At 40.4% G+C, this 23,416-nt stretch overlaps 1 protein-coding gene across 1 annotated transcript in view; it reads left to right on the top strand.

The window, feature by feature from the left end:
* Nucleotides 1-21,129: 21,129 nt before the first annotated feature.
* Nucleotides 21,130-23,416, top strand: part of LOC130168760 (protein kinase C-binding protein NELL1-like) — a 238,809-nt gene continuing 236,522 nt past the window's right edge. The window contains exons 1-2 of the mRNA XM_056375248.1: nucleotides 21,130-21,289; nucleotides 21,839-21,967. Of these exons, the coding sequence (XP_056231223.1) occupies nucleotides 21,241-21,289; nucleotides 21,839-21,967 (178 nt within the window). The 5' untranslated portion in view covers nucleotides 21,130-21,240. The remainder of the gene's footprint in view (nucleotides 21,290-21,838; nucleotides 21,968-23,416) is intronic.

Genomic DNA, 23,416 nt, shown 5'->3' with positions numbered 1-23,416 from the left:
CTTGTCACCTGTTGAGTTGTAACACATGTACAGCATCTCATTGTCTACATCTAATAGAATGAGATACCATTGTACATCTCAAAAGTTAGGATCAAAGTTAGAGAATGTCACAATGCATAATTAATGCTACTCTCAGGATTTTTGAAAGTGTTTTATGAAGCTCAGGGGCCAGAAAAAATGTTTTTAACACAGTCACAGGGTTTGAAATAATTAATGTATTTCATCTACTGCATTTCAGCACAAAACCCACTACAAACCAAAAATCCAAAGATCTCTGAGGTCTGCAAGTAGTTACACATGCATGAGAGCAGATCTATTTTTAATTTAATTTCTTTTATCCATCCCTGGCAGCTTTTTATTTTCTACCAGGCACCAGTTGAGGAATGGAGCATCATATTGTGTGTATTCATATATACTTAAAGTGATCCTAAAATCAATGGCGTATTAAACACTGAACCCGTGTGGACATGAAAGGTGGCTGCAAAATGTTTTCACTTTGCTGATCAGTACAAAGAATAAAGTAGAAAAGATAACTATACTGACAAGATTTCACAATGCAGCAGAAAAATATCATTATTATAAATTTCAAGGTGAAAGGGAATGTACTGCAGAGATTAGTAACTGAGCAAAACTGTATTCCTACTGATGTGTTAGTCTCACAGTATGGGCTGAGGGGCACTTTACAATAACAGAGAGAGAGAGAGAGAGAGAGAGAGCGAGGGGTGTATGACTGGCAGCCATAAGAATGTCATTAGGATTAGCTATAAAATATAGGTTGTCAACCATTTCCCTGGTATGGCAGAGAGAGCAGCACCTTACATGTGCAGTAAAGCAAATATACAGCACAGAGAGGAGGACATATCAAACACTTCAGTATTTTAAGAGGTTTCGGTTTGGTTTATTACTTCCAGTGTGTTTTTATAGATTTTAATCATCATAGATCTTTGTGGTGGAGACAGCTAAGAAAATAACATGGTTGTGTCCCCTTTCAGATCTTTAGGAGGTACTTCATTTTGTTCAATTACAGGTTAACTGAACAGTGAAACAAAACATTTGGATTGCATTTTGTCAACACTTGAAGTCATCAGTAATTTTCTTCCCTGCCTGACTCAGACAAATGCCTCCAATTTTACCTTCAGTCATAATTGTGAAATATTTCTCCAACTCTTCTAGTCAGTCTACAGGATGTTAAGATACTAATGTTTACCAAGAAAATTATTATTTGTTGCCAATGTTAGCTTACTAGCTGGTTAGTATGGGTAGTTAGCCAACATGGTTGCATAGAACTCTTACAGTTTACATGCTCATATAAGCATGTTAGTATAGTATAGGATGTATGGGGGAATTTATTTATTGCCACTCTCTACTCCCCTGCTGTGCTGAGTTTGATGCTTCCTTGTGGGGATCGACGACATCAGACCCTTGATGCCGATACAGGCTTCAGCCCTCTTACGGCAGGGTGCTGATGATGAGACCCTGTCAAAAATTGACAACTCAAACAGCCCCTATTGCTCATGTCATACTTTCAAATCTTAACAGCAGTGGGAACCTGGTGGGTGTTAAATTCTGACTTAGAACATGGGAGAATATTAAACAGTTGGCAATGTAATATTAGATCATTCTCTGCTCAGCCATGCAGAGAGGAGTTCTGGATGTTTTGTTTCACATCCCAATCAGCAATAGGCCAACAGAGGCACATCTTGTCCGTCTAATAAAAAAAAAAAAAAAACACATTCGAGTCAAAGAACAAAACACCACTGCAAGAGCTCTGTTTGCTCTGTGGAGGCTGAGAAAATTTGCTGATCTCAGTTAGACCTTTGAAAGCCTCAGACAAGTGTAAATTAAAACAGCAGAATCAGACAGCGACACCGATCCATAATACGTAGTGGTTGTGAGTAATGCTGAGTACTGAGTACTGAATATTATGACAAGCCGGAACAGCCCTAGGTTTGTACAGTCTGTGTTTCGCCAAATCCGAAGGTACAAATATAAGGAGTTGGATGAGTCATCTGCTGAGCTAAAAGGTGTTGTTTACTGGAAAATATCACTGTTGTTGTGTCAGTGCTGTGTGCTGTTACAGAAAATAAAGTGTTAAAATATGGCTGAAGACAGTGCGAGACCTACTCATGTCTAAGGCTTTGTGAAAAACAAACAAATACAAAACATGATGAATTTTTAATCCCGCCAGTCTCCTGGGTGATATGAGGACTCTACCGCCCCTGTACCGCACAGGATTTCTGTGGTTAAGTCGCTATTCATGCTGCTGTTCAGATTTTGGTGTAGGCTGCACTGGCATCGCTGGGTTTGAACTGATACAGTAGATTTACTCAAAACCTCCCCCATGCAGTTGCATTAAAATCTTAAGTGTCAGACCTGACCTCAACCAGGAGATCTTTTCACTAAATCTTAATCAGAAAATGAATGTGCAGTATATATTCAAAAATAAGTATCACAGAGCAACAAACAGTGGTTCATAAAGTATAAAAATACTCCAATGGAAGTAAAAGTCCAGCATTCAAAAGTGAAATAAGTAAAACTTGCAAGTACTGATTATAAAAGTACTTTCCAAAAATATCTTGTCACACAGTAACTACTGATACATTAACATTCATTGTGCAATGGCCACTGAGAATTCGTGATTCTGATTGGCTAATGGGTGTATCAGAATGGTAACTGGTTCAGAAGTAATTGAACAGTTTTAGTGGATACCTCTAATGCAGGTGTTTGCTCACTAAATTAATGCACCAAAATTAAAGAGCAGCTGCAGGGAGGTCTAGCAAAAGAGCTTCCAGCAAGATTTAATAAATCCTGGGTTAGAAATATGCATTTCATTTCAAATGTGTTTGATATTTGCATGAATCTGGATGTCCAAATCAACAAAGGACAGGAGAAGGAACAAGAGGAAAGCTGCAGAGCAAAGGAAGGAAGGTATTTGGCCGACACCAGGGACATTAATTAAGCAAATGTACTTAGTTACTTTGTTCCAAAGATGAGTAAAATGAATGTTTACATCTGGAGAATGTCCTCACCAGGAAAATGGCCTCATTGGTCTTTTGTTGAACACTTGAAACAGCCCTCACTTTATGTGGACTTGTGAATAATAACTGTCCTCACTCCAAAGCAAAGATGTACGCAGTGTGATGCATTACTAAACACCTCTGTTCACATCCCGTCTTCTACCAACCGCTTTCCCTAATCTTTGATAAGTAGTGTTAGTTGCCTACATTTGGATCAGGAAAAGCTTGTATCACTGCAGCTGTTTTTGTAATCATGTGTGGTTTGTTCTATAAGGCAGTGACGTAGTTTGTAATTTATTGTAGGTATGAGGAATTGTGTTTTTTTTTTTTTTTTTTTTTTAAGGCAAACTCTCGTACTCCTAACTGTTTAATTATCTAATTTAACATTATCATTAGTATTAGTTAGCGCTCTAGCTTTTATTTTTAATATAAACCTCCTTTTTTATTTCTGGTCCTCAGTTGTATTTGGCTGGAGAATGACAGAGTAGTCACGCTAGTGAAACAACATTCTCACTGCAATTATCTCTCCCTAATTAACTTAGGTGATTATAGCCCAACGGCTGTATGCATTAATAAGCTAAGAGCACAATCCCTAAGGTAAACCTGGTAAGAAGAATTTTGTAACAAGGCAAAACTGTAAGCATCCTCATAAAAATCACTCTTGTAGCAGTGGTTATGTAATAAAACTTTTATGTTAATTACTGATTATTATTATAACTAATGCACACACAAAGCTGTGCTGTATCACCCAATTATAGCACTGTATATTTTTAACATTTTGATAAATGCACATCACCAGTTACCCTAAAATGAATTGCTAATTTAGTATCCAGAAGAGAAGGTGGCTTGAAAGTTTAAAATAACAGTTTGACACAGGTTTGGAAAAGGCAACTGTACTTGCTTTAGGTTCTTGAAGACATCACTTCTCACTTCTCAAAGCTACTTCAGTTCTAGCTAGCTAATTGATAGTTCCAGACATTTATTCATGTGGGGTCATTAACAACTTGAGGGTCATTGAGCAGAGTTGTTGACCCACCCAGCCATTATGTGGGTCGGTAGGTGAAAAATCTTCAAAAACCTCAAATGAATCCAGTTGCCTTTGTAAAGCTCTAAGAGATACCATGACCTGGATGACTGAAAACCTTCAAAGACATACAGTTAGCGTTAGCCACTGTGACCCTGTAGCTTTCTTTCCACCGTACTTGTCTCTCCCTCATACAGAAGGTGAAGTGGAGTTTTATTGTAAACTCTGACCATATTGAATTGACTGATATCTGTGTGACAGACGGCAACAATGCAGTGGTTTAGAATTTCACACTTTTGATCAGATAGGATGTAATGAAAGGTATAACTTCAAGGTGATTTAATACTAGATCTAGTCAGCTCTGCCATGAAATAATCTGCAAGCCTGGAAGTGATAACACTAGTCAGTCACAATGACTGTTTGTGCTTCTCTCTATTTACTCTGAACTGTGGTTTTTACTTCCCCGTGGATTGTATCCCCAGGAATGAACTTCATTTCCGTTATTGAAGGAAAAGAAGTTCTTATCAATAACTTTGCACGGTTTATTAAAAAGACCTACTTGTGACATTGACTCCTGTCTCATAGCTGTCTACAACCATTTCCTCTTTAGTGAAGCAGTATTCTACACCAGAGAACAAGAGTTGAATAAAACAGGATGCTGAAACACAGCTAGGCTGTAGTAGCTTTCTCCATTCTGGATTCTTCAGCACTCTGTTCGCTCAAAGGTCAGCACTGTCAGGGGAGTTTACTATTGGTTAACTCAATGTCAATGTTTTGTATTCATTTACCTTGCCCCCATGAACAAACCCACTGTCATGATTACATTGACATAACTTTATTTGGCTGTTTTAATTACAAGTGTGATGGGGCTACGGTTCAATTATATTAACTCTCTGTCTACTCAACTCTCTGTGCACTCCACCCAGAAAAGGATGTGATGTCACACTTCCAGTGAGGGTTATAAGTAACTATTGAGCAGAAAGATTACAAACAATCTGTGAGAGCGATGCTGTAGTTTGTCTGGTAGTGTAATACTGTAACTAGAAGGGCAAAAATCAAATTCATAATAAATTATCTGAATCTGCCCCAAAATGTAATGGGTTCTTCCCCGGCCTGTGCTCCATCCCACCAACAAGTTCAGTGCAAATCCATTCATAATCCTGCAGGCAAACAAACAAACAAACAAACAAACAAGCAAACAGATGCAGGTGAAAAAATGACCTCCTTGGTGGAGGGAATTACAATGGCACTCATTAGAGCGCATACCTCTGCCAAGGCCAAACAGTCCTACACGTCTGTCAGATCCAGGTTATAGTCACGAAAGTGTTGAAAAGTGACCGATCTTACAATGTGAAGGGAAATTATTTTAGAAATTCCTGGAAAGTCATAGATGTCAACACCATTAATATGTATGATTTTTTACATGAATAAAATTATTTCCTGAGAAATTGACAAAAGTTGAAAAATGCCTCAATCTCTCAATGTTTAGGGAAGTGATGATAAAAATTACTGAATCTGCCTCTTTAACCAGATTGGGGCTAAGATTGAATGGGTTCTTCCCTGTCCCATGCCCCACCCCTCCACAAAGTTTTGTGGAAATTGATTCTGTAGTCTTTGTGTAATCCTGCTGACAAACAAACAAGCAGACATGGGTGAAAACGCAACCTCCTTGGTGGAGGTAATAAACAAAGTGATTGCACACTATAATGATGTCAATTTCCAAACACGGTGCATCAGTATTTTTATTGGCCGTAAGACTGTCCCTATGAATGTATGACTGCGTGGCAACTGAATGAAATGAAGTTATATTAATCAGTGTAATGAAATGCTATTAGTACATCTAGGGAGTATTAGTAAAGTACTGGGAGTTCTCATTGTTTTCAAACGGCAAGCAAACCACCGATTGTGTGATGGACCAATATTTGCTCTGGTACATGGGCTAGGCCACATAACTGAGAGAGCTCATTATTTCCAGTTTTATCAAACAAGGAAAACAAAATGAACAACAGAATTATTAGAAACAGGTTTCGGGTAGTGAAACACTAAGCCTGTCTTCATTTAGTCAGAAATAAAATCAAGGCAATTACTAGAATAATAGCAAGTGCAGTCAGACCAGCAGTGAACACTTTCTTTTATAATTAGCATTGCCACCAAACAATAATTGACTTTGAAAATAATCAAGCCTCCCTCAGCTAAAAGCATTATAAACTGATGGACGGGTGGCGTTATTTTCCCCATGACATTAAATGAGGTTTTCCAAGCATTCCTTTCTTGCTTGAGGACATGTGGAGTGAGTCACTGATTCTGTGCTCATGTATTCTGTGTCTTGCAAGAGCTCCCTGTCTGTCATGAATTCATCTTACAGTGTAGCCGGGCTGCTACCAGCGAGTTGGAGGATAGAGGACTTAATGTCTGTTTTCAGGACGACCCCCTGACATGCCGTCATTACAGCTTGATGACACCACTGATGCATTTGTGTTGTGTCGCTCGAATCCCATTTTCTTTTGATTTCCCATAAATAAAACTCTCAACTGGAAGTGCTTCAAACTGCGAAACAAGCCACCAACATTGCTGTTAGTTGAGTGGTGACTGGTATTGTATACTTTATTACTGAGAGCCTGTCTCTCGAGTATATGTGAATCTGATAGAAATCTGCCTGCCAATCGTTCCCTTCATCTGTTATCAATATACAGCAGTTTAACTGTGAGTGTTGCGTTGAGGAAGTTGCAAAAAACTCATGTCAGCAAAGAAAACCCATTTAAGAAAACAGATTAGAAGAAGCCTATCCTCCATTGTAAATATAGTAATAATGGCTTTCTGCAAAGTCGTAAGCATACTTTTCCTATTTTTTGTTTTCCTTGGATGACTTTTTTTTTTTTTTTTAAATCCAGAACTTGCACTAATTCTGTAATAAGATGAAGAGGGAGAAGGTAATTTATCTCAGTATGTCTTGTTTATATGAAAGAGCGATCTGGCTTCATTGTGCCATCTGAGGTCATTTAGTTTCAGAGCGGCCCTCTGTACCCTGGGACTACGTACCTGAATCATCCATTAATCTTCTGCTCTAACAGATGCTTCTACTACTGGCTGGTTATGATAAGGGCCTTATTGTCAGAATAATATAAAAGCATGTCATTGTACCGGAAAGAAACACTTACTGTTTGGCCTGTAATTGCTGTATCATCTGTGTGTTCACTGTCACTCACCATGAGGCTGTAATTTGCTTTTTGTTGTTGAAAGGTTTGGGTAATGGTTATTTTAAACAAGAGGTTTAAAGTTTGCAGATGAATTCCTGAGCATATCCATTGCCTCACAGCTGAACTTCTTTTAGGAGAGAAATTGATCTGAGAAACGAGGATGAAGGAAATCCTGTCAGTGTCATTTATGTGCACATTAGTAGTCAAGCCCACGCACACTCCCAGAAGCTAGGCTAGGAGAAAAAAAAGAATGTGTCAACAATGAATGTGTGGCACTCCTCAGAACATCTGAGAAATGCGCCTTTTTAAAAGGATGTCAGCCTGGCCATGTATTGTACAGTAGGTGATGAACCTCCATGTAATTCTGTGGGAAATATAGATAAGGGAGTTGGAGCCTGAAGGCGAAGCTCTCTATTTGTCAGTCATTTTGCATTTCAATCCACCCATACGATCCTGAGGTGCAGATGGTGACTGATAGAAAAGTCTGAAATTTGTTTCCTTTGTAGGCAATCTGGCCTCAGCTGTAGGGACAGGTTGAGAAGCTCAGATACCTGAAAGCAGCTTGGAGTAGAACCGCTGCTCCTTCATAGTGAAAGGAGTCAGTTGAGGTGGTCTGGTCATCAGGTCAGTGTTGTGGGCGGCTCCCTGTGGAGGTATTCTGGATACATCCAACTGGGAGGAGACTTTGTAGGTCTCGAATATGCTGGGAGGATTATATATCCTATCTGGCCAAGGAGAACACCTCGGGATCCCTCAGGACAAGATGAAGGATGTGGCTAGGAAGAAGGACCTCTGGTGTTACCTTGCTTCGCCTGTGGCCACTGCAACCCTGGGTCTGGATTGATTGGATGGATGGATGGATAGAAGGATGGATGGATGGATGGATGGATGGATGGATATTGGCACAGCGAAATAAGTGAATAGACAGATGGATATAACTATGGGCAGGAGTCAATGCACTCAGTTTTGTGACCTACAGGCCTTGACGTTAGGTGATGGAGTGACATGGCTTTGGCAGAGTGAAAGAGTCATCAGATAACAGAATTGATTTAGTTTGTGCATGGGTGCGTAACAGGTGATTTTTTTTTTTTTTGCAGTCCTTATTGAGGAAACACATTATCCAAGATCCCAATGAGTATTTTTTCAATCTGGAGAGCCTGTTGGATTCAGCAGTGAAATGGAGAACCATCCATCTCCAGTGCTAAAGTCAGGAACTGCAGTATAACACTATCATGCTACCTCCTGCTTTACTGCTGGACACGGTAGAAATAGGACTTCTTTAAACCGTTTGAACGTACGACCACAGCTGGTGTTTTCCTGCAGAAGACCACAAGAGGTTGCTGCTCAGGAAAAGGTAAACATGCAACGAGTCCTTCTATCTAAATAATAAAATACGTGTTTACAATTTGTTGGTGCTTTACAAAATGATTCATACAACTGTTTTTCTTATTGCCACTTCTATGTTTAAGTTCGTGTTAAGTTTATGCAACCAAACCTACTTACTTTAGAGATGGTTCAAAGAAATGACTGAGAGTAGGAGATGGAAAAACATACCACTCCTTTCTCTCTGCTTTCATAGTCACACACTTTATTCACTCTTTCATTCACCTGGCCTTCGTCCCAAGCCATCCTGCAACACTATTAACAACATCATACCACTCCCACTCGCTATTTAATGAGAACAGTCATTATTTGGCCAAATGCAAGAGGTCTAATGACCAATGCTTTTTTTGTCTTGTGAGCGCTGTCTCATCTATACATGTGTGTCACTATTTTCTACACTTTTCATGAAGTGCTGACAGCTTCAGCAGCTGCATTGCAGCCAAGAGGTTTAAGTACACAAAACAGTAAAAAAGTGGCAGCAACCCTTTGTTGTTTTTATTTTGAGGAAAGCCTGCCAATTCTTGACTCTATTCCTGTCTTTCATAGTCCCAGTACTGTCTGTTTGTAGCCCCGTATCTTCCTGCTGATCCTTTCTTGTGGTAGAGGAACAAATATCTTCGGCCACCGGCACTGAATATCTGTGTGGAATATTCAATTTACAAAAACAACATTTGAGAAACTGAACTGGAAGTAACTGGAGCGAGTCGCAAATAAGTGCTAGTACTAGTATAGTAATAGGAGGACTTCATCCTATTGCACATGTCAGTTAGACTTGCTGCATGGCTGCATTTCCATTGTAATTTGTTTGATGTGTGGCTGCTTCAGGGTGGCCTTGCAATGAGGAAGAGACTGGTCTCTCACAGAGTCTGTAAAATGTACTTGAACCTCCTGTCAAGTGTTTGTATTGCAAATGGCTTTTAAAGAGTCATACTGCACTTTTCTATGGTTGTCATGCCAATTTGTCTTCTTTATTATTGTTTTAACTGTTCCACTAAGTTAGAACAATACAATGAAAACCATAAAGGAAAGTGATGTACACAAATATTATACTCCTTTGAAGTTTAAAGATTCAACATGAGTGCTTTGCCTTCAGGCAGTTAAGTATGTTGTTAGTCTTGCCCTCCTCCCTGAGCAGGTAAAAAAAATATCCAGTTTCAACACTCGCCACGCATCCTGAGGAGCCTTTTACCATAAAATCGCATTCAGCTTTAGGCTGAAGTACAGTAACGGTCATCCTTAATGCCACCACTGGCATTGAGGAAGCAGAAGTGGAACTGCAGCCTTCAGCATTTTTTACAGGTCTTGTCTCATGTGCATTGTGCATTTAGCATCGCTGCTCTTTCATGTCTCAGTGCTTACGGACATTGTTGCGGTGAATCCCATCTGCTGCTTCATCCCATCCGCCAAGCACAGCAGTGATGATTGCAGGGACCTGCTATGATGTACAAGTACAGTTCAGGGTCTCATGATCAGTTGGATATATATTTGTAGCCTCGCTAGATAGGGTAAGTATTCAATGGAGCGGTGGCAAACAAAACTTGAAAGTTAAGGGAATGGTTTGTTAAACAACTTGTTTCTTCATCTTTTTAATGTTTCTCACAAAGCAGTACCTCATTTACTTGATTTGAATGCGGCCGATGTAAAATTAGACATAAAACCAGACATGTTAAACGGTTATGAATGAAACATAATAGCTTGCTAAGACTAATGATAGCTTAGACAGAGAAAGACTTTTTTTTTTTTTTGCAGTACAGGATCATTAGAAAAGAAATGCACAACAAACATTATGTCTAACAAGTGTCCTAGAAAAATACAAATTTGATTTCATTCTTGGCCTGGTGGAGCCACAGGGAGAAGAAAGGGGGTATGAATATTAACTTTGCTCTGGAAACAGTTTTGATGAAAAGTAATGATCACTATGTTTGGAATCTTCATCCGCTGCTTATCACATCCATAGTCTCATGTAGTTAGCCAACACCCAATTCACAGGACTCAACAAGAGCAAATGATATACACAATATGAAGACAATTATTTGTTTACATTGACACAAGCTGAGTTACACGATGACAGAAACAACTAATCAAATACGCTTGTATTATAAACTTGTATTATAAACTGTGGGTGTCAAGCATCTATCAATGAATACATTTACATCTATCAATGAACTATGAAAATTGGAAGATTAAAAGATCTCATGTTGAACACATTAAAATTAGTTTTGTGCCTTATCCTGACTACTGACACAGTTTGAATAATGAGGTCAAAAAGCCACTGCTGGAGATAAAGAGTAAACGAATAAACGTTTTATTTTCTGCATGTGTTTTACGTCTTTCCCACCATAGGAGTGTCTGCAGGGTGTGAACTCTGCAATTTGCAGGGTGGGGGAGGCCATATGGTCCTCGGTGCTGCTTATTTTAGTACATGGCACCCAGCTGCCTCTAACTAATTTTGCTACATGGAAATAACGTGCACTCAGTATTTACTGTAAGTCACTCCTCCATTTGTACTCTAATATTTGTGACAAGGCATCAAGGCTCAATCAGCTTTAATAGCACTGCTCTCGATGGTAAATTATCAAAACTCCATTTCTGTAAATTGCATGTTATAGTGTTATAACAATATTTAAATGTTCCACCACATATTATCAAGTCTGCACTTAGTGTTGCCTATAAGTCTTAGCTTAGTAATGAGGTGATTCAATGAGCTGTGATGCCATAGATGACACATACCACACATTGAATATTCTACGTTGTCTTGAAACTGGTATTAGCCATAATGTATTGGGGTGAGTCTTCCCATTGTAGATTTCATTATTAGCAGCTGGTTAAGTAAGCAAATTTAGGAAGCAATGTAATGGATCAAAGCAGTTTTATGCAGTTAATGGTTTATTAATACATTGTGCGCCGGTTTTATGAGTATTTAACATTTCAAAGGTTTTTAGTCCTTGTAGTCTTTTAAACTGCAACTTTAATGCCTTGTTTTGCATATTATAAAAAACTGCCTTACTTTTGTTCCTTTTGATTCCAGATTAGCTGTTATTGCACAGCTGATATCAGAAGACTGTGTCTATGAATGTGGACAATCTGCTAACAATACAGAAGTGTCTGTAACTTATGACTTGCATAACCACGATGAGCTTAAGGCTCAAGCTGCTACTAGCTGTAGCAGGATAGTAAATTGAATTATGCATTTAAAGATGTTGGCTTCTTTAGAATCAGTATAACAGACAGAAATGTGTGCACATGCTCTCTTAGTACTTCACCAAAGACCCTGTGTTTTGAACCTCTGAGCTGAAAAATACAAAACGTGGAAAATATGTTTTGCTTATTTTGTAAGCTGTGAAAATCTAAATTTAGATGGACAGATGACAGGAGCTGACTGCAGTAATGTTTTCAGATGTTTCTAAGAACATTAAAAAAGAAAGAAACCTTTTTTTTTTTTTAATGAGTCCAAGCTGGCTATAGCTGTCGTCCTCCATGAACGAGCAAAGCACAAAGTATTCAAAGCCACCTTTCAAGCCCAGTGGGTATTAAAAGAGAGATTTTCTGTTCAGTATTCCTTTTAAAAGGATGTCAAGATGCTGTTTTATGTTAAAAGCTGATGAACTTGAGACTTCATCACTTCTACCAAATGGATGTATGTATGTATGTATGTATGTAATGTAGCTCCTTCTGCCCTTCATATCACATGTGGATCATTAAGGTCATATTGTAGTTACCTGACTTAAGCTGTGATATGTTTGCCTTTAGCTTTGTGGTGTTTTCTTTGCAGGAAATTAGCCATTTTGATGACAGTGATCGTCTTCTCACGTATAAGGGTTCCACCAAACAAGTTACCCTCTCACACTATGTGCAGGGGCACCATCTCTGCATCCTGGCTCAGCGCCGCCTAAGACGACGGGGATTGGTTCACAGAAATGCAAACAGGAGAGCGTCAGAGCATTTTTCTCTTATAGTAGAATAACAATGGATTCAGCCAGACTGTTCTTCAGTGCCGACACAGCACTGTGGAGAAAGGTCTGGCTCTGCGAGACTATGCAGAACATAATTACGCCCAATTACGGCAGATCCCATTTCTCCTGGCCATTATTGGGACTGGACTTTTTCTTTGTACAGGTTGTGCAGGAATTATCTGAGCACTGCAGTTCATGAGAAAATTTACAGTATGCTGGAAAGCTGCAAAGTAAAGAGCAAACATCAGTGTGTAATCATGCAGTTCCAAGAGTAAATCAAAAGCTTTCAACTTATACACTGTCTGCAAAAACAGACTAAACCTTCATAGGAGTGCATTCATACAATAGTGCTGCATTTACTGAGAGCATCCAGTAAACACGTAAATATGTACCAATCAGAAACCAACAATCAAAACAACAGTTCAGGGATGGAGCAATAAAATCACTGTCTCTCTTCATCATTTTGGACAGTAAGAAAAACACAACTAAAACTTTTCTCGCGGAACTATATTAGCGGGTAGTTTTACCTCTACACATAAAATGACAGTGAGTTGAGAGGCAACCAAAAATAATTTAAAACAACGCTTGCATAGGCCTACGAAATGTCAACTAGTGATGTATTTTTACATATCATCAGCCGATTTAATTTTGGTTTTATGTTTTCTTCCCAGTGGGAAATCGTCCGAATCCTGGAGGATGTGCTGCTCTGTCAAATATTTCCAGCACAGCTGCATAGTAGAAAATGTTTTGTCAGTTCCACACATCACTAGTACACATCAGATTTTGGTGCTGGTCCTGCAGAATCAAATAGTAAGTTTTTTTTTTTTAAAGAATCAAATTTTACACCAAGTTCAACACATAATTACACGGAGAAACCTGTCACAGAAGAAGCACACTGAAAAAAATTCTACCTACAGAAACTACAGGAAATAGACCAGAATACCGTGTACGTGCAGTGTTCAGAAACAGTGCAACTCTTGCTTCTGAAATGTGGAAGAACTCCCTCTTTGCAATTTCCCTTATAATTCTCTCCTAATCCCTGCAGTTGAATATAACAGGTTCAGACATCATTTGGATGGTGATGAACTTTTGAGCAAGACAAAAATATGGGAAATCCCAAGCTTAACACCAAAAAAGAAATGACGACTTCATAGCAAAATGGAATAATCTTGCTTTAAACTTCCAACACAACAGTATAATAATGAATGCTGGAGAAATACATCCAAAAATTAAAAAAAAAAAAAGCATAGCATACATTGAAAAGCATCAGCAAAAATCTCAAGTATCCATGATTAAAGAAAAGGGCTGGAGTTATGTTATCCAGGCTGAAATATCTCTACAGCTATTAGATTAGATACATTCACGGTCCTCACATTAATGCTGATGACTTTGGTGGTCCCCTGTCTTTTCCTGTAGCACCACCATGAGGTTGACATTTTGAGGTTTTAGTGATGTGTCCCTGGAGATGTTGGATGGATTACCATGAATGTGGTTCAGGGATCCCAAGATGATTCTGAATGACATTGGGGATGCCCTGACACTGTGTCTAGTACCATCATTTACTTTTGAATTTATTCAGTACTTCGGTTTATGACCAATCACCTGCAGAATTGATGAAATTCCCATCACCCCGAAGTTGCACTTTGTGTTGTATATGTTAAATATTATACTAACGAGCTAAATTAAAATAGTGAACATGGTAAACATTATACTCACTAAACGTCAGCAAGTTATCATTGTCATTGTGAACAAGTCGGCATAATTACCGCCTCTGCGCCACAGAGGAACATGCACATGGCTTTGGCTACATAGGTAATACTTGTTAGTCAATTCATGGTTGGATTTCATGGTTTTCACAGGATTTGTTGACAAAAAGAAAAAAAAAAAGAATATCCACAGACAGGGAGCTGAAACTTGCAGAAAACATTAGCATGGTCCCTTTTTTTTTAAAACGTCCGACTAATTGTGTATGTTTACCAGGAGGGTAACATGTGCCTTAATCACTAGATATCAGTAATTAGAAGAAGAGCATTATTGTTCTCTTAGCTTTGTGTTTCGGGTCTTTGCGTGTATGTCTCACTCATATAGTGGTGCTTTTTTTATGCAGCTTGAGATCTCAGTGAAACAGTGATACAGCAGTAAGTTGTCATTCCAATCACACCGCTGCCTTCTGCAGGAGAGATGCTGCTTCTCTCAGTCTAGCAAGCGTGTTTACCTCTGCCTGAAAAAAGTTGAGAGCAAAAGTGGGTCATGCTTGGGATAAGTGCTGCTATATTTGTCAAAGGAATCAAACCGCCAAACTTGCAGGGACAATTCATGCCCATCATGTCAGCTAAGAATTTTCTGTGACCCGATAATTGCCTCCTGGCAACAGTTTTTGAGAACAATGCACCGGTCTGCAGCGGTGGTGCCCATTTAATCCATAACTTATTCTGCTCTCACAGCAGGTTAGAGTGAAAGAGAAAATAGTCCATCTCACCATTTCCTCTCCTGTAATTAAATGAAGAGAACCATTTTTTAAACTGTGGTGCAGCATTTGTTTTTTGTTTTTTTTGTGAAAGTGCCTTTGAGGAACAGATTAATCATGATCATCCTGGAGAAGTGACAGTCAATGAGACTCCAACTGTAGCTGACAAAATAAATTTAAAACATTGATTCCCTTAAGCCCCATTAAGGTGTCCCCCTGGAGCTGCCCCTGGCTTTATAAGTCTCTGATAGTGCACACTCATAACCCTCTTATAGTATCCACCCCCTCCTCTCGACCTGCTAAAGCCAGACTGGACCTGAGACTCTCCAGTGCAACTGAATGGAACAACACACACTGTTTACTGAAGCTTCACCTCCACCCTGCAGTTTTAACCACTTCAGAGGTAAAGCATACAAAGCCAGGCTGTGAACTGCCAGACCCATTTCTTGGTTCCTCTAAGGACAAAACTGTCACTCTGTGCAAACCATGATACAGCACAGCTCCAGACTAATATGAATCTTCTCTCCATTTTGCCTTCAACCCAGCCTAAATTCAGACTTTTTGAAAAGGTCACCAAAATCCGAGCTGGTCAAGGTGACCATCAAGCTGTATGCAACCCAGTCTGGCAGAATGGTATATTCATTCAAATCCACTTCTTACCAGATGAAGGCAGTGATGTACAATGGCAGAGATTAACAAAGCTAGAGAGAACCTCCGGACCTGCTACACACAGAGCAGTGACACCACATCCACCAGGCTGATGGAGATCAAATTTGGCTATTACTGATGCAAGTTTTTAACACTGTGTTAGAGGGGTAATGAGGGGTTTTCAGCAGACACAGCAGGACTCTGTTGCAAGGCTCTGTTCCCTGAGCTCTAATATTCAGCCCAACCGCTGCTCATCAGATGCTTAGTTCTGCATTATACAGAGTATACATCTCTTTCTTGCCTGTCTAGGTTATTGTGTGCAAGAAGATTTCATCTCTCGACACGAGACACATCAGCTTTTTGATCAGTCTGAGCTGCAACAATACAAACTCTGTAACGAGAGTCATTTAACTTCCTGTTTTGGCAGCTGAAATTGAGCTTTTTAATTACAGTTTCTTCATGACACAACAATGTGTCACGAGACACTCACCTCACAATGCGGAGGTGTGTGGCACCTGGAGTGTTCCAATGGATTAATTACAGGTTTCTAGTTATAATCAACTAATTAAACTTGCATTTAAATCATACATAAATGAATGAGAATGAATGACATTTTCTTTGCTAATTAAACTATTTTATTTAGCTATCACTTGCTCTTATTAATTTCCAGGCCGTATGGCACAATATATCTCAAATAGAAACTAATAAAAATCAAAAGTTGAAAAAAGGCAAAAACCAGATCATCTTTAGTACATCTGTAGTATCTGTAGCATCTCTTTAACCCTGCCAGACCTAACATCACGCCAATCATTTGAAAATTTCTGAAAAATTATTCTTAAAGGGTAACGTAACACCAAACACGTCCTCTCTGGTTAAAAGTTTCTAATTAGTGTCACCTGACCACACCCAACATCACCGCAGGGGGCAAGTGGGTGCGTTACAGAGGTGTGCACCTGTAACCACACCCTACAGTGATGTCACAGTTAACTGACACCTTTACATCATTGCAGTAAGAAGAAGTGAGAAGTAAACCACCACAAAAACAACGTATTTCAGAGGGTATTAAGTCACTCTTTAAGATTCAGGTTTTCAAAGATACCAAATATATCAGGCTGAATTGGGAGGAAATTTGAATAAAAGGCTGAATGTAAAATACTTGACATTTGTTTCAATGCTGCAGTAAAAAAAAATAGACTGCAATAGTTTACTTGGCGTCACTATCTTCAGTCTAGTATTATAACAATGTGTGTATGAAATTTTGTCAGTAGGTGGAAAAATTGTTATTTTGTCTGTGTGTGTCTGTTTTTGGTTATTTCAAAGCACTACAGTGATCAAGTCAAAATAGTTCTACAAAACAAGATTACAACTTGCAGCCTTGAAGACACAGTGTGAAAAACCTCCTGTTATCATCTTTGCAGAAGTCACAGCATCACCTGCCTGTCTCTGCAGAGAACACTCTGTACGCTCTGACTAACTTTATACACTTACATGAGAACCAATTGCATTATTACATTTGATTTCTGGGTGTCCAATGTGATCTCAAAGTACATTTGTCTCCCAGCACACCTACACACAGCCTGAACCGATACATAACCTTTTGGACATGGTTAAATCGGGGGGAAAAAAAGCTGTTCTTGCTCTTACAGTTGGTCACAATTGAAGTCATGGGTCATCCAAGTTTGGAGGTAAACATATCACTTTGACATGATGTTATCAGACTGGAGTGTCAGGTAAAGTACAAAGTAAGGCAGGTTTGAATATGAGCTCCATCAGATAAAATAGAAGCTGGGCTAAATGTCATTTATCTTGTCAGTGATTGAGCACCATCTCGGCAACTCCTGTGGGTTTAATATGACGGCTGCTCTGCTCAGAGAAATGCTAAACTTTGGCTTCCATCTCCGTCAGACAACAAATACCTGCGGCAAATTAGCCTTTCCGAGTTCTGTTGTCGCGGTCATTTCTGTTTGTGCGGTTTTGGGTGTCTCGCTTGTCTGTTCCCTGATTAGAAAAGGTCCACTGGCTGCACCTCTCCCGGTGACCTCGCTGTATGTGACTGCAGGACGACGGCAGGCATTGTGTTGACAAGCATAGATTGAAAACAGCTGGGCCACACTGCAATCGCGCAATCTGGAGAATTATAGAGCTAATCCTGTTGACATTCATATCTCTGCCACTGCCAGTCATGCTTGCTCTGCTGCTCTGTGTCTCGCTCTGTCTCCTCCTTTCTCACTGCTGGTTCACTTTAGGTTTGGTACATCTCTGATGCAGAAAGCGTGTGTCAACAAATGTCTAATCAGTGCAGTAAACACTGATTTGTTGATTTGAGACATCCTTAAATTGTATGAAAAGTGAGAACTTTCAGAAGTCTAGGCTACATACAGATGAGTGATAAATTCAAGAAGAAGGAAAAAAACTGAATCCTTAAACAAGTTTTTTAAGATGCTGTTTTTTTTCATCGTGAGCCAGACTCTCCAAGTCTCTGAAACTCTAATAAAGAGATGTTACATAATTTTCTAAAAGATATTTCATCATTTGGTGATTTGAGAGAACTGCGTAACATGTTGCTCCAAAACCTCCCATAGGTGTTCAACTTGGTTTCTGAGCTAGAAGGCCCATGTCCAGTACGGAAGCATCTGCAACTGTCACATTTCCTCTCTAGTTTCCTCTCTAACTCTAAGTTAGAGTCTTTATTGTATAATGCTCTTTGAGAACTCATTATCTTTTCATTGGGTTGTCATGTCATGGGTCATATAGGAATATCTCTTTATGCAGTCTAAACATTTGTGAACCCCTTCAGCTGAGGATCAGATAGATGGAGCAGTATTCCTAAACTTAATGAACAGACACAAAGCTGTGAAGTCATTACTAGTGATGTCACATTCTTTGGTACGAATCAGGGGACCTGAGTCGTACTAGAGGTAGAAGCAATAATAAAGCAGGGTGCAATATCTGCAAATCAAAATTATAATTTAAAGGGGCATACGTAAGTTTTCTTTGCCCCTTGTGGGTGGTGCTGATTGTAGCTTGAAGATATTTCGCCATTGTTGTCTTTATAATACAAGAGGTAAAAACACGCCCTCTGAGCAGTGCTACGTCTTCAGGACAGATTGGAGGCTACAGTGAGTCGCTATTGGAAAGTGAGGAGGCGGGCCTTGGCTAGCTGGTCAGTGTGATACCCAGTAGTAGAAAAGACATGATAGAGACAAAAGATAACATTGATGGTGTTTTCCACCACTGGAGACAGCTGCTGGCGAGTAAAAGAAGTTTGATGCTGAACCCGCAACATTTCTTCTAGATTGATAAGTAAACAGCAGTTAATGCTGACACCGGCTATGTAGCAATAGCAACGCTGACAACTAGCTCATTTTAAAGCAAGGTCAACAAACAGTCTTCACCACCGCTTAAAAGCACAGCAATGGTGTAACTTCATCGGTCACTCCGTCAGTCAGTCAGTCAGGAACAGACATTCACGTTTACAGGGCTGGTCTCCAGCCAAAGGGAAAAAATAGAACGATGAGCCGGCTCTCAGAAAGGAGCCATAAAATCCAGCTCCCTTCAAAGAGCCATAATTCCCATCTCTACTGCTTTCCAAAATTAACCATATGAGATCCTCTGATGTGGTTACCCTATCAGCAGGACAACCAAAAAGTCACTTATTGTTGTCCTGCTTAATGTGACATCACACTGCTCCTACTTGTACTTCTGATAGGGGGATGTCATCTTGTCAGAAAAAAACATGTGGATAGGTCTTTAAACCCTTTGAACAAATGACTAATGTTAGTTGTTCAGTTGAGAATAGTGGAGGTGGAGCAGCAGCGGTGGGTCCCATCAATTGGACAATGAACTGACAGCTCACAGAGGCAGAGACAGGAAGGTTTTTCAATTCTGACAGTGACAAGATGACTGCGCAGAGGTCACAGCCAAAATCAGATGGGTTCAAGCAAAGAGGGAAAACACCCAGACTGACTGGGAGGATGGGAGAGAAATGCATAAATAGAGAAAGATAATTTTTCTGACTGAATGTCAGCAGTACACGAGATCTAGGTGTCCAGGTTACATCTGCTATATTTATTTGAAAAGTGTGTTTTTAAGATGTCCAGGTAACAGAAATCACTGTCTCAGCATCATTAAATGACTAAAACTAAAATTTAAATTCAAAGGAGGTCCTAACCGTAAAATATAGCCTCTAAAATATAAATGTAACCTAGACGTTTCGAATACTAATTGAGCCCAGTTTTAAAATCCAGATGTCCAGATGTCCTTTGACCTACACATGACCCAATCTGCTTTACTGGTACTGCAGCATTTGCAAAGATGAAGTAGAGAGAGAAGCTAATTATCTTTTTTTACACTTAATAAAAATATCAAAGCTAGGAATGATGTTGCCTGTAAACCACACCACCTTTCCACAAACAATTCAAATTCTCCTTCCTGCCTTCTCTGCTGCTCTGCAACCTGTAATTTCAAATAATGTGTTTTTTCCCCCCCTCTCAAATTTTTTCGCTCCTGGATCAGGGGATAGGCTTGCGAATGCTGCTATTGTTTACAGTCTAATTTGAGACGGTGGAACAGTGACCTGCATCCCAAAGCAGACATTACACCTTCCCTTGAGTAGCGCACACACTTGCACAGGCGGAGCAGGCGGTGCACACTGTGTAACTGCCATAATCACTAAGCAGACTCCGCTGTTCTCTCCCTCATCAGTTTGTGTTGGTGCAGGTAACCCAGACAACCTGACAGTGTACACAAATTAGAGGCAGGCAGGAGAAGGGTATGATTAATGGTTCTCAATAAGGACAGGCCCCGGAGGAAAGAGGACTGTAGCAGCAGTGCTTATAAATCCCAGGGATTCTCTGAGGCAAGGAGGAGGTGGGAGACAGAGTTCCATTTGGGAGTGAGGGGAAGTGATGGGGGGTGCTGTGGGAAGCAAAGACAATATGCACGACTCATTTTTGTGTCTGTGCTTTTATACAAAATCCTCATACAGAGCAAACCCATGTTGTGCAGACTACACTATCTTCATGCAGTTAATGAAATCTGTTGTATTTTGTCAGGTGCTGTTGCTAATTTGCCCCTTGAGACTGGAAAGGCTTTGATTAATCTCTTGCTTTGACGACTGAGAGCAGCCCACCTTTCTACCACAGAGAATTCCCATGTCCCTCACTCACAGACTTTTCCTTTGAAAGGCCTTTTCTCACCTCCAAAATTGGAAGTTTCAGTGGTCTGAGCGGGGGGAACTTTACAGATTATCGGATGAGAATATCCTCAGATTTATCGTCTGCCGGTCAGTATATTAGCTGTCCTGAATAAACGCAGACGTTTGTAACTATCGATGCCACGCAATGACCAATTGGACGCATCCAGACATTATAAACTGATCTGATTCTGCAGAGAGGAAACCCCCGCTCATGTGTTGTGGATCGTTCCTCTGTTCCTCCACATCCAGGCGAGGTGAGAGCGGCGCACAGCGCCAGACGGACCAGAGCGGGTTAGTGGGGATACGCAGCGGAGCGCACGGCTGAGGACTTTGTACAGCGCAACTCCAACACAAATGGATATTTACGTGGCTTTGCTATCTTTTTTCTTTTTTACCAAACCAGGTAAGTACAAGCAGCGTGGCTCTCTGCGGTCGCAGGCAGGAAATTTGTTGCGAGTGAGACGAGCTTCTTAACGGTTTTTTATTTTTTTTATTTTTTTTTTTTACGCTCCTCAGTTTGCACCTTGCGCGCATGCATGTCGGATATTTTGGTAGTGTCTCTGGACAACTGCAGCTTATTGTTTTTTAATCACCTGCAGTTTGTAGAGTTAACATTTGGCAATAACCAGGACGCAGTTAAGGTGAAAGAGATGACACCTTTTACCTTAACGGGTGCGCACAGTGCACCTACGGTCCGTGGAGAACACAGGTGATGGCTGCGGGCACAGACGGTGCATCTCACTGGGCAGCATTAAGCAACCCTGCGTGTAAAAACTGCGTGACTTTTTGCACGGCCAGCCATTACTATAAGCAGTGAAATGCACATGAGCAGTGACCATGTCTGTTTGTGAAACGAATTAGGATTTTAGTTAAAACCCTGTCAGGTTTAATCCTCTAAGAGGGCTTTGAACACACCGCTTCACATCCTCTAACCTCCCTTTCTCTCCATCAGCTTTGGCTTTCGGATCAGATCAAGACTACCAGATTGATATCATCAATGAACTTGACCTGGCAAATGCCACCTATGGAATTACCCAAGTGGCGGGTCTTCACAACAGCAGCAAAGCCTTCCTTTTCCGAGGTAATGCACGCAAGCACGCACGCACGCTGACAATTTCTTCTTCATTAGTCGCGCTACTCAAGTTCAGAAATGTCTTTGTCTTCTGTTTCATGGCTGCGCGCACATGCACACACGTACACGCACGCACGCTCTTTGTTTCATTAGTTAGTGTGAGCAAAGTCACGCAGCGCCACACCTTTTGGTGTCACAGTATTAGCGCGGATTCTGAGGCAGAACACTCCGGGGAGCCTCCTCTCATAATTACTCCACATTTAATTTGTCCCAGGCAGCAGATGCTCCGGCTCTTTGCGGACACACTCGAGCGCGTTGTCTTGTGTAGGATTTTTCCCAACACGTTGACTGTTTCCAATGACACCCAGTGTTGTGTAATCCGAACAACTGGTGGTTAATGGATATCAGGTGTGTCACAGCGTGAGGACCCTGAAGGGCACACAGCGTGCGGCTCGGATGTTTTTAGAGCCTCAAAGATAAAGAAAAACACCAGATCCTAATTCCAAATAAATGTCAAAGCCATAAGTCCTAATGGGAAGATAAACTACTGATAGCCTGTGTTCATGCTGTTGAGGGTGAGGTGAGGTGCGTGACCAGTGACAGGAGATAACTTTGCTTTGCTCAGTTGCCTCTCTGCCCTCTGAAAAGGACTCAGTATTTGGTGCAGATTGTTCCTTTTTCGTGCTGTGCCCTGAGCTTTAAGCAAAAGCGGAATTGTTAGAACTGAAGTAGAATGAGGAAAGAATGGGATGTACAGCATTGAGAGAGAGAAAGATATGTGTGACTTTATGAGAGAGAGGTTTTTTTTTTTTGTGATTTGCTGTCTCTGTGTTTTTGTTTCCTTTTTGGCTGCAGCTACAGAAAAGGTGCGAGGAGAACCCGATGATTATATCTGAAACTTTGTTTCATTAATTTAGGTGTTTAATGTAATTTTAGTAGCTCAATATTCAAAGGCAGGTATGAGTTCCACATTAATGGTCCAATGCTTTTTATTTTTTACTTTTTGTTGTGAAAATTGATACTGGCACAAACATCAGCAGCTCCAATCCAAAATAAGCAGCAATGGGTATTGAGACTCATATTGGCAGAGTGCAAGTGTAGAGTGTGTGTGTGTGTGTGTGTGTGTGTGTGTGTGTGTGTGTGTGTGTGTGTGTGTGTGTGTGTGTGTGCGCGCGTGTGCTGCGTATGCATGTGGTCTTATTTTCTAGAGTGCTTGGCTTGGCGTGCCACTGGCTCAGTATGAATGAAGCCAGGGCAGCTTGGCCAACTCTGCCGAGGTGGAGCTGTCCAAGATTCAGGGCTGGAGGCCATTCAGGACGCACAACCTTACTTTTTACTTGATACACACACTGTCATACACACACACACACACACACACACACACACCACACACACACACACACACACACACACTCACACACACTCCAAGCTGCTCTCCCTGTGGTTTCCAGGCTCCCA

Source organism: Seriola aureovittata, chromosome 1 (assembly GCF_021018895.1).
Source record: "Seriola aureovittata isolate HTS-2021-v1 ecotype China chromosome 1, ASM2101889v1, whole genome shotgun sequence".
NCBI lineage: Eukaryota > Metazoa > Chordata > Actinopteri > Carangiformes > Carangidae > Seriola > Seriola aureovittata.
The sequence above is the reverse complement of the archived record's forward strand: the minus strand, read 5'-3'. Positions and strand labels throughout refer to the sequence as shown.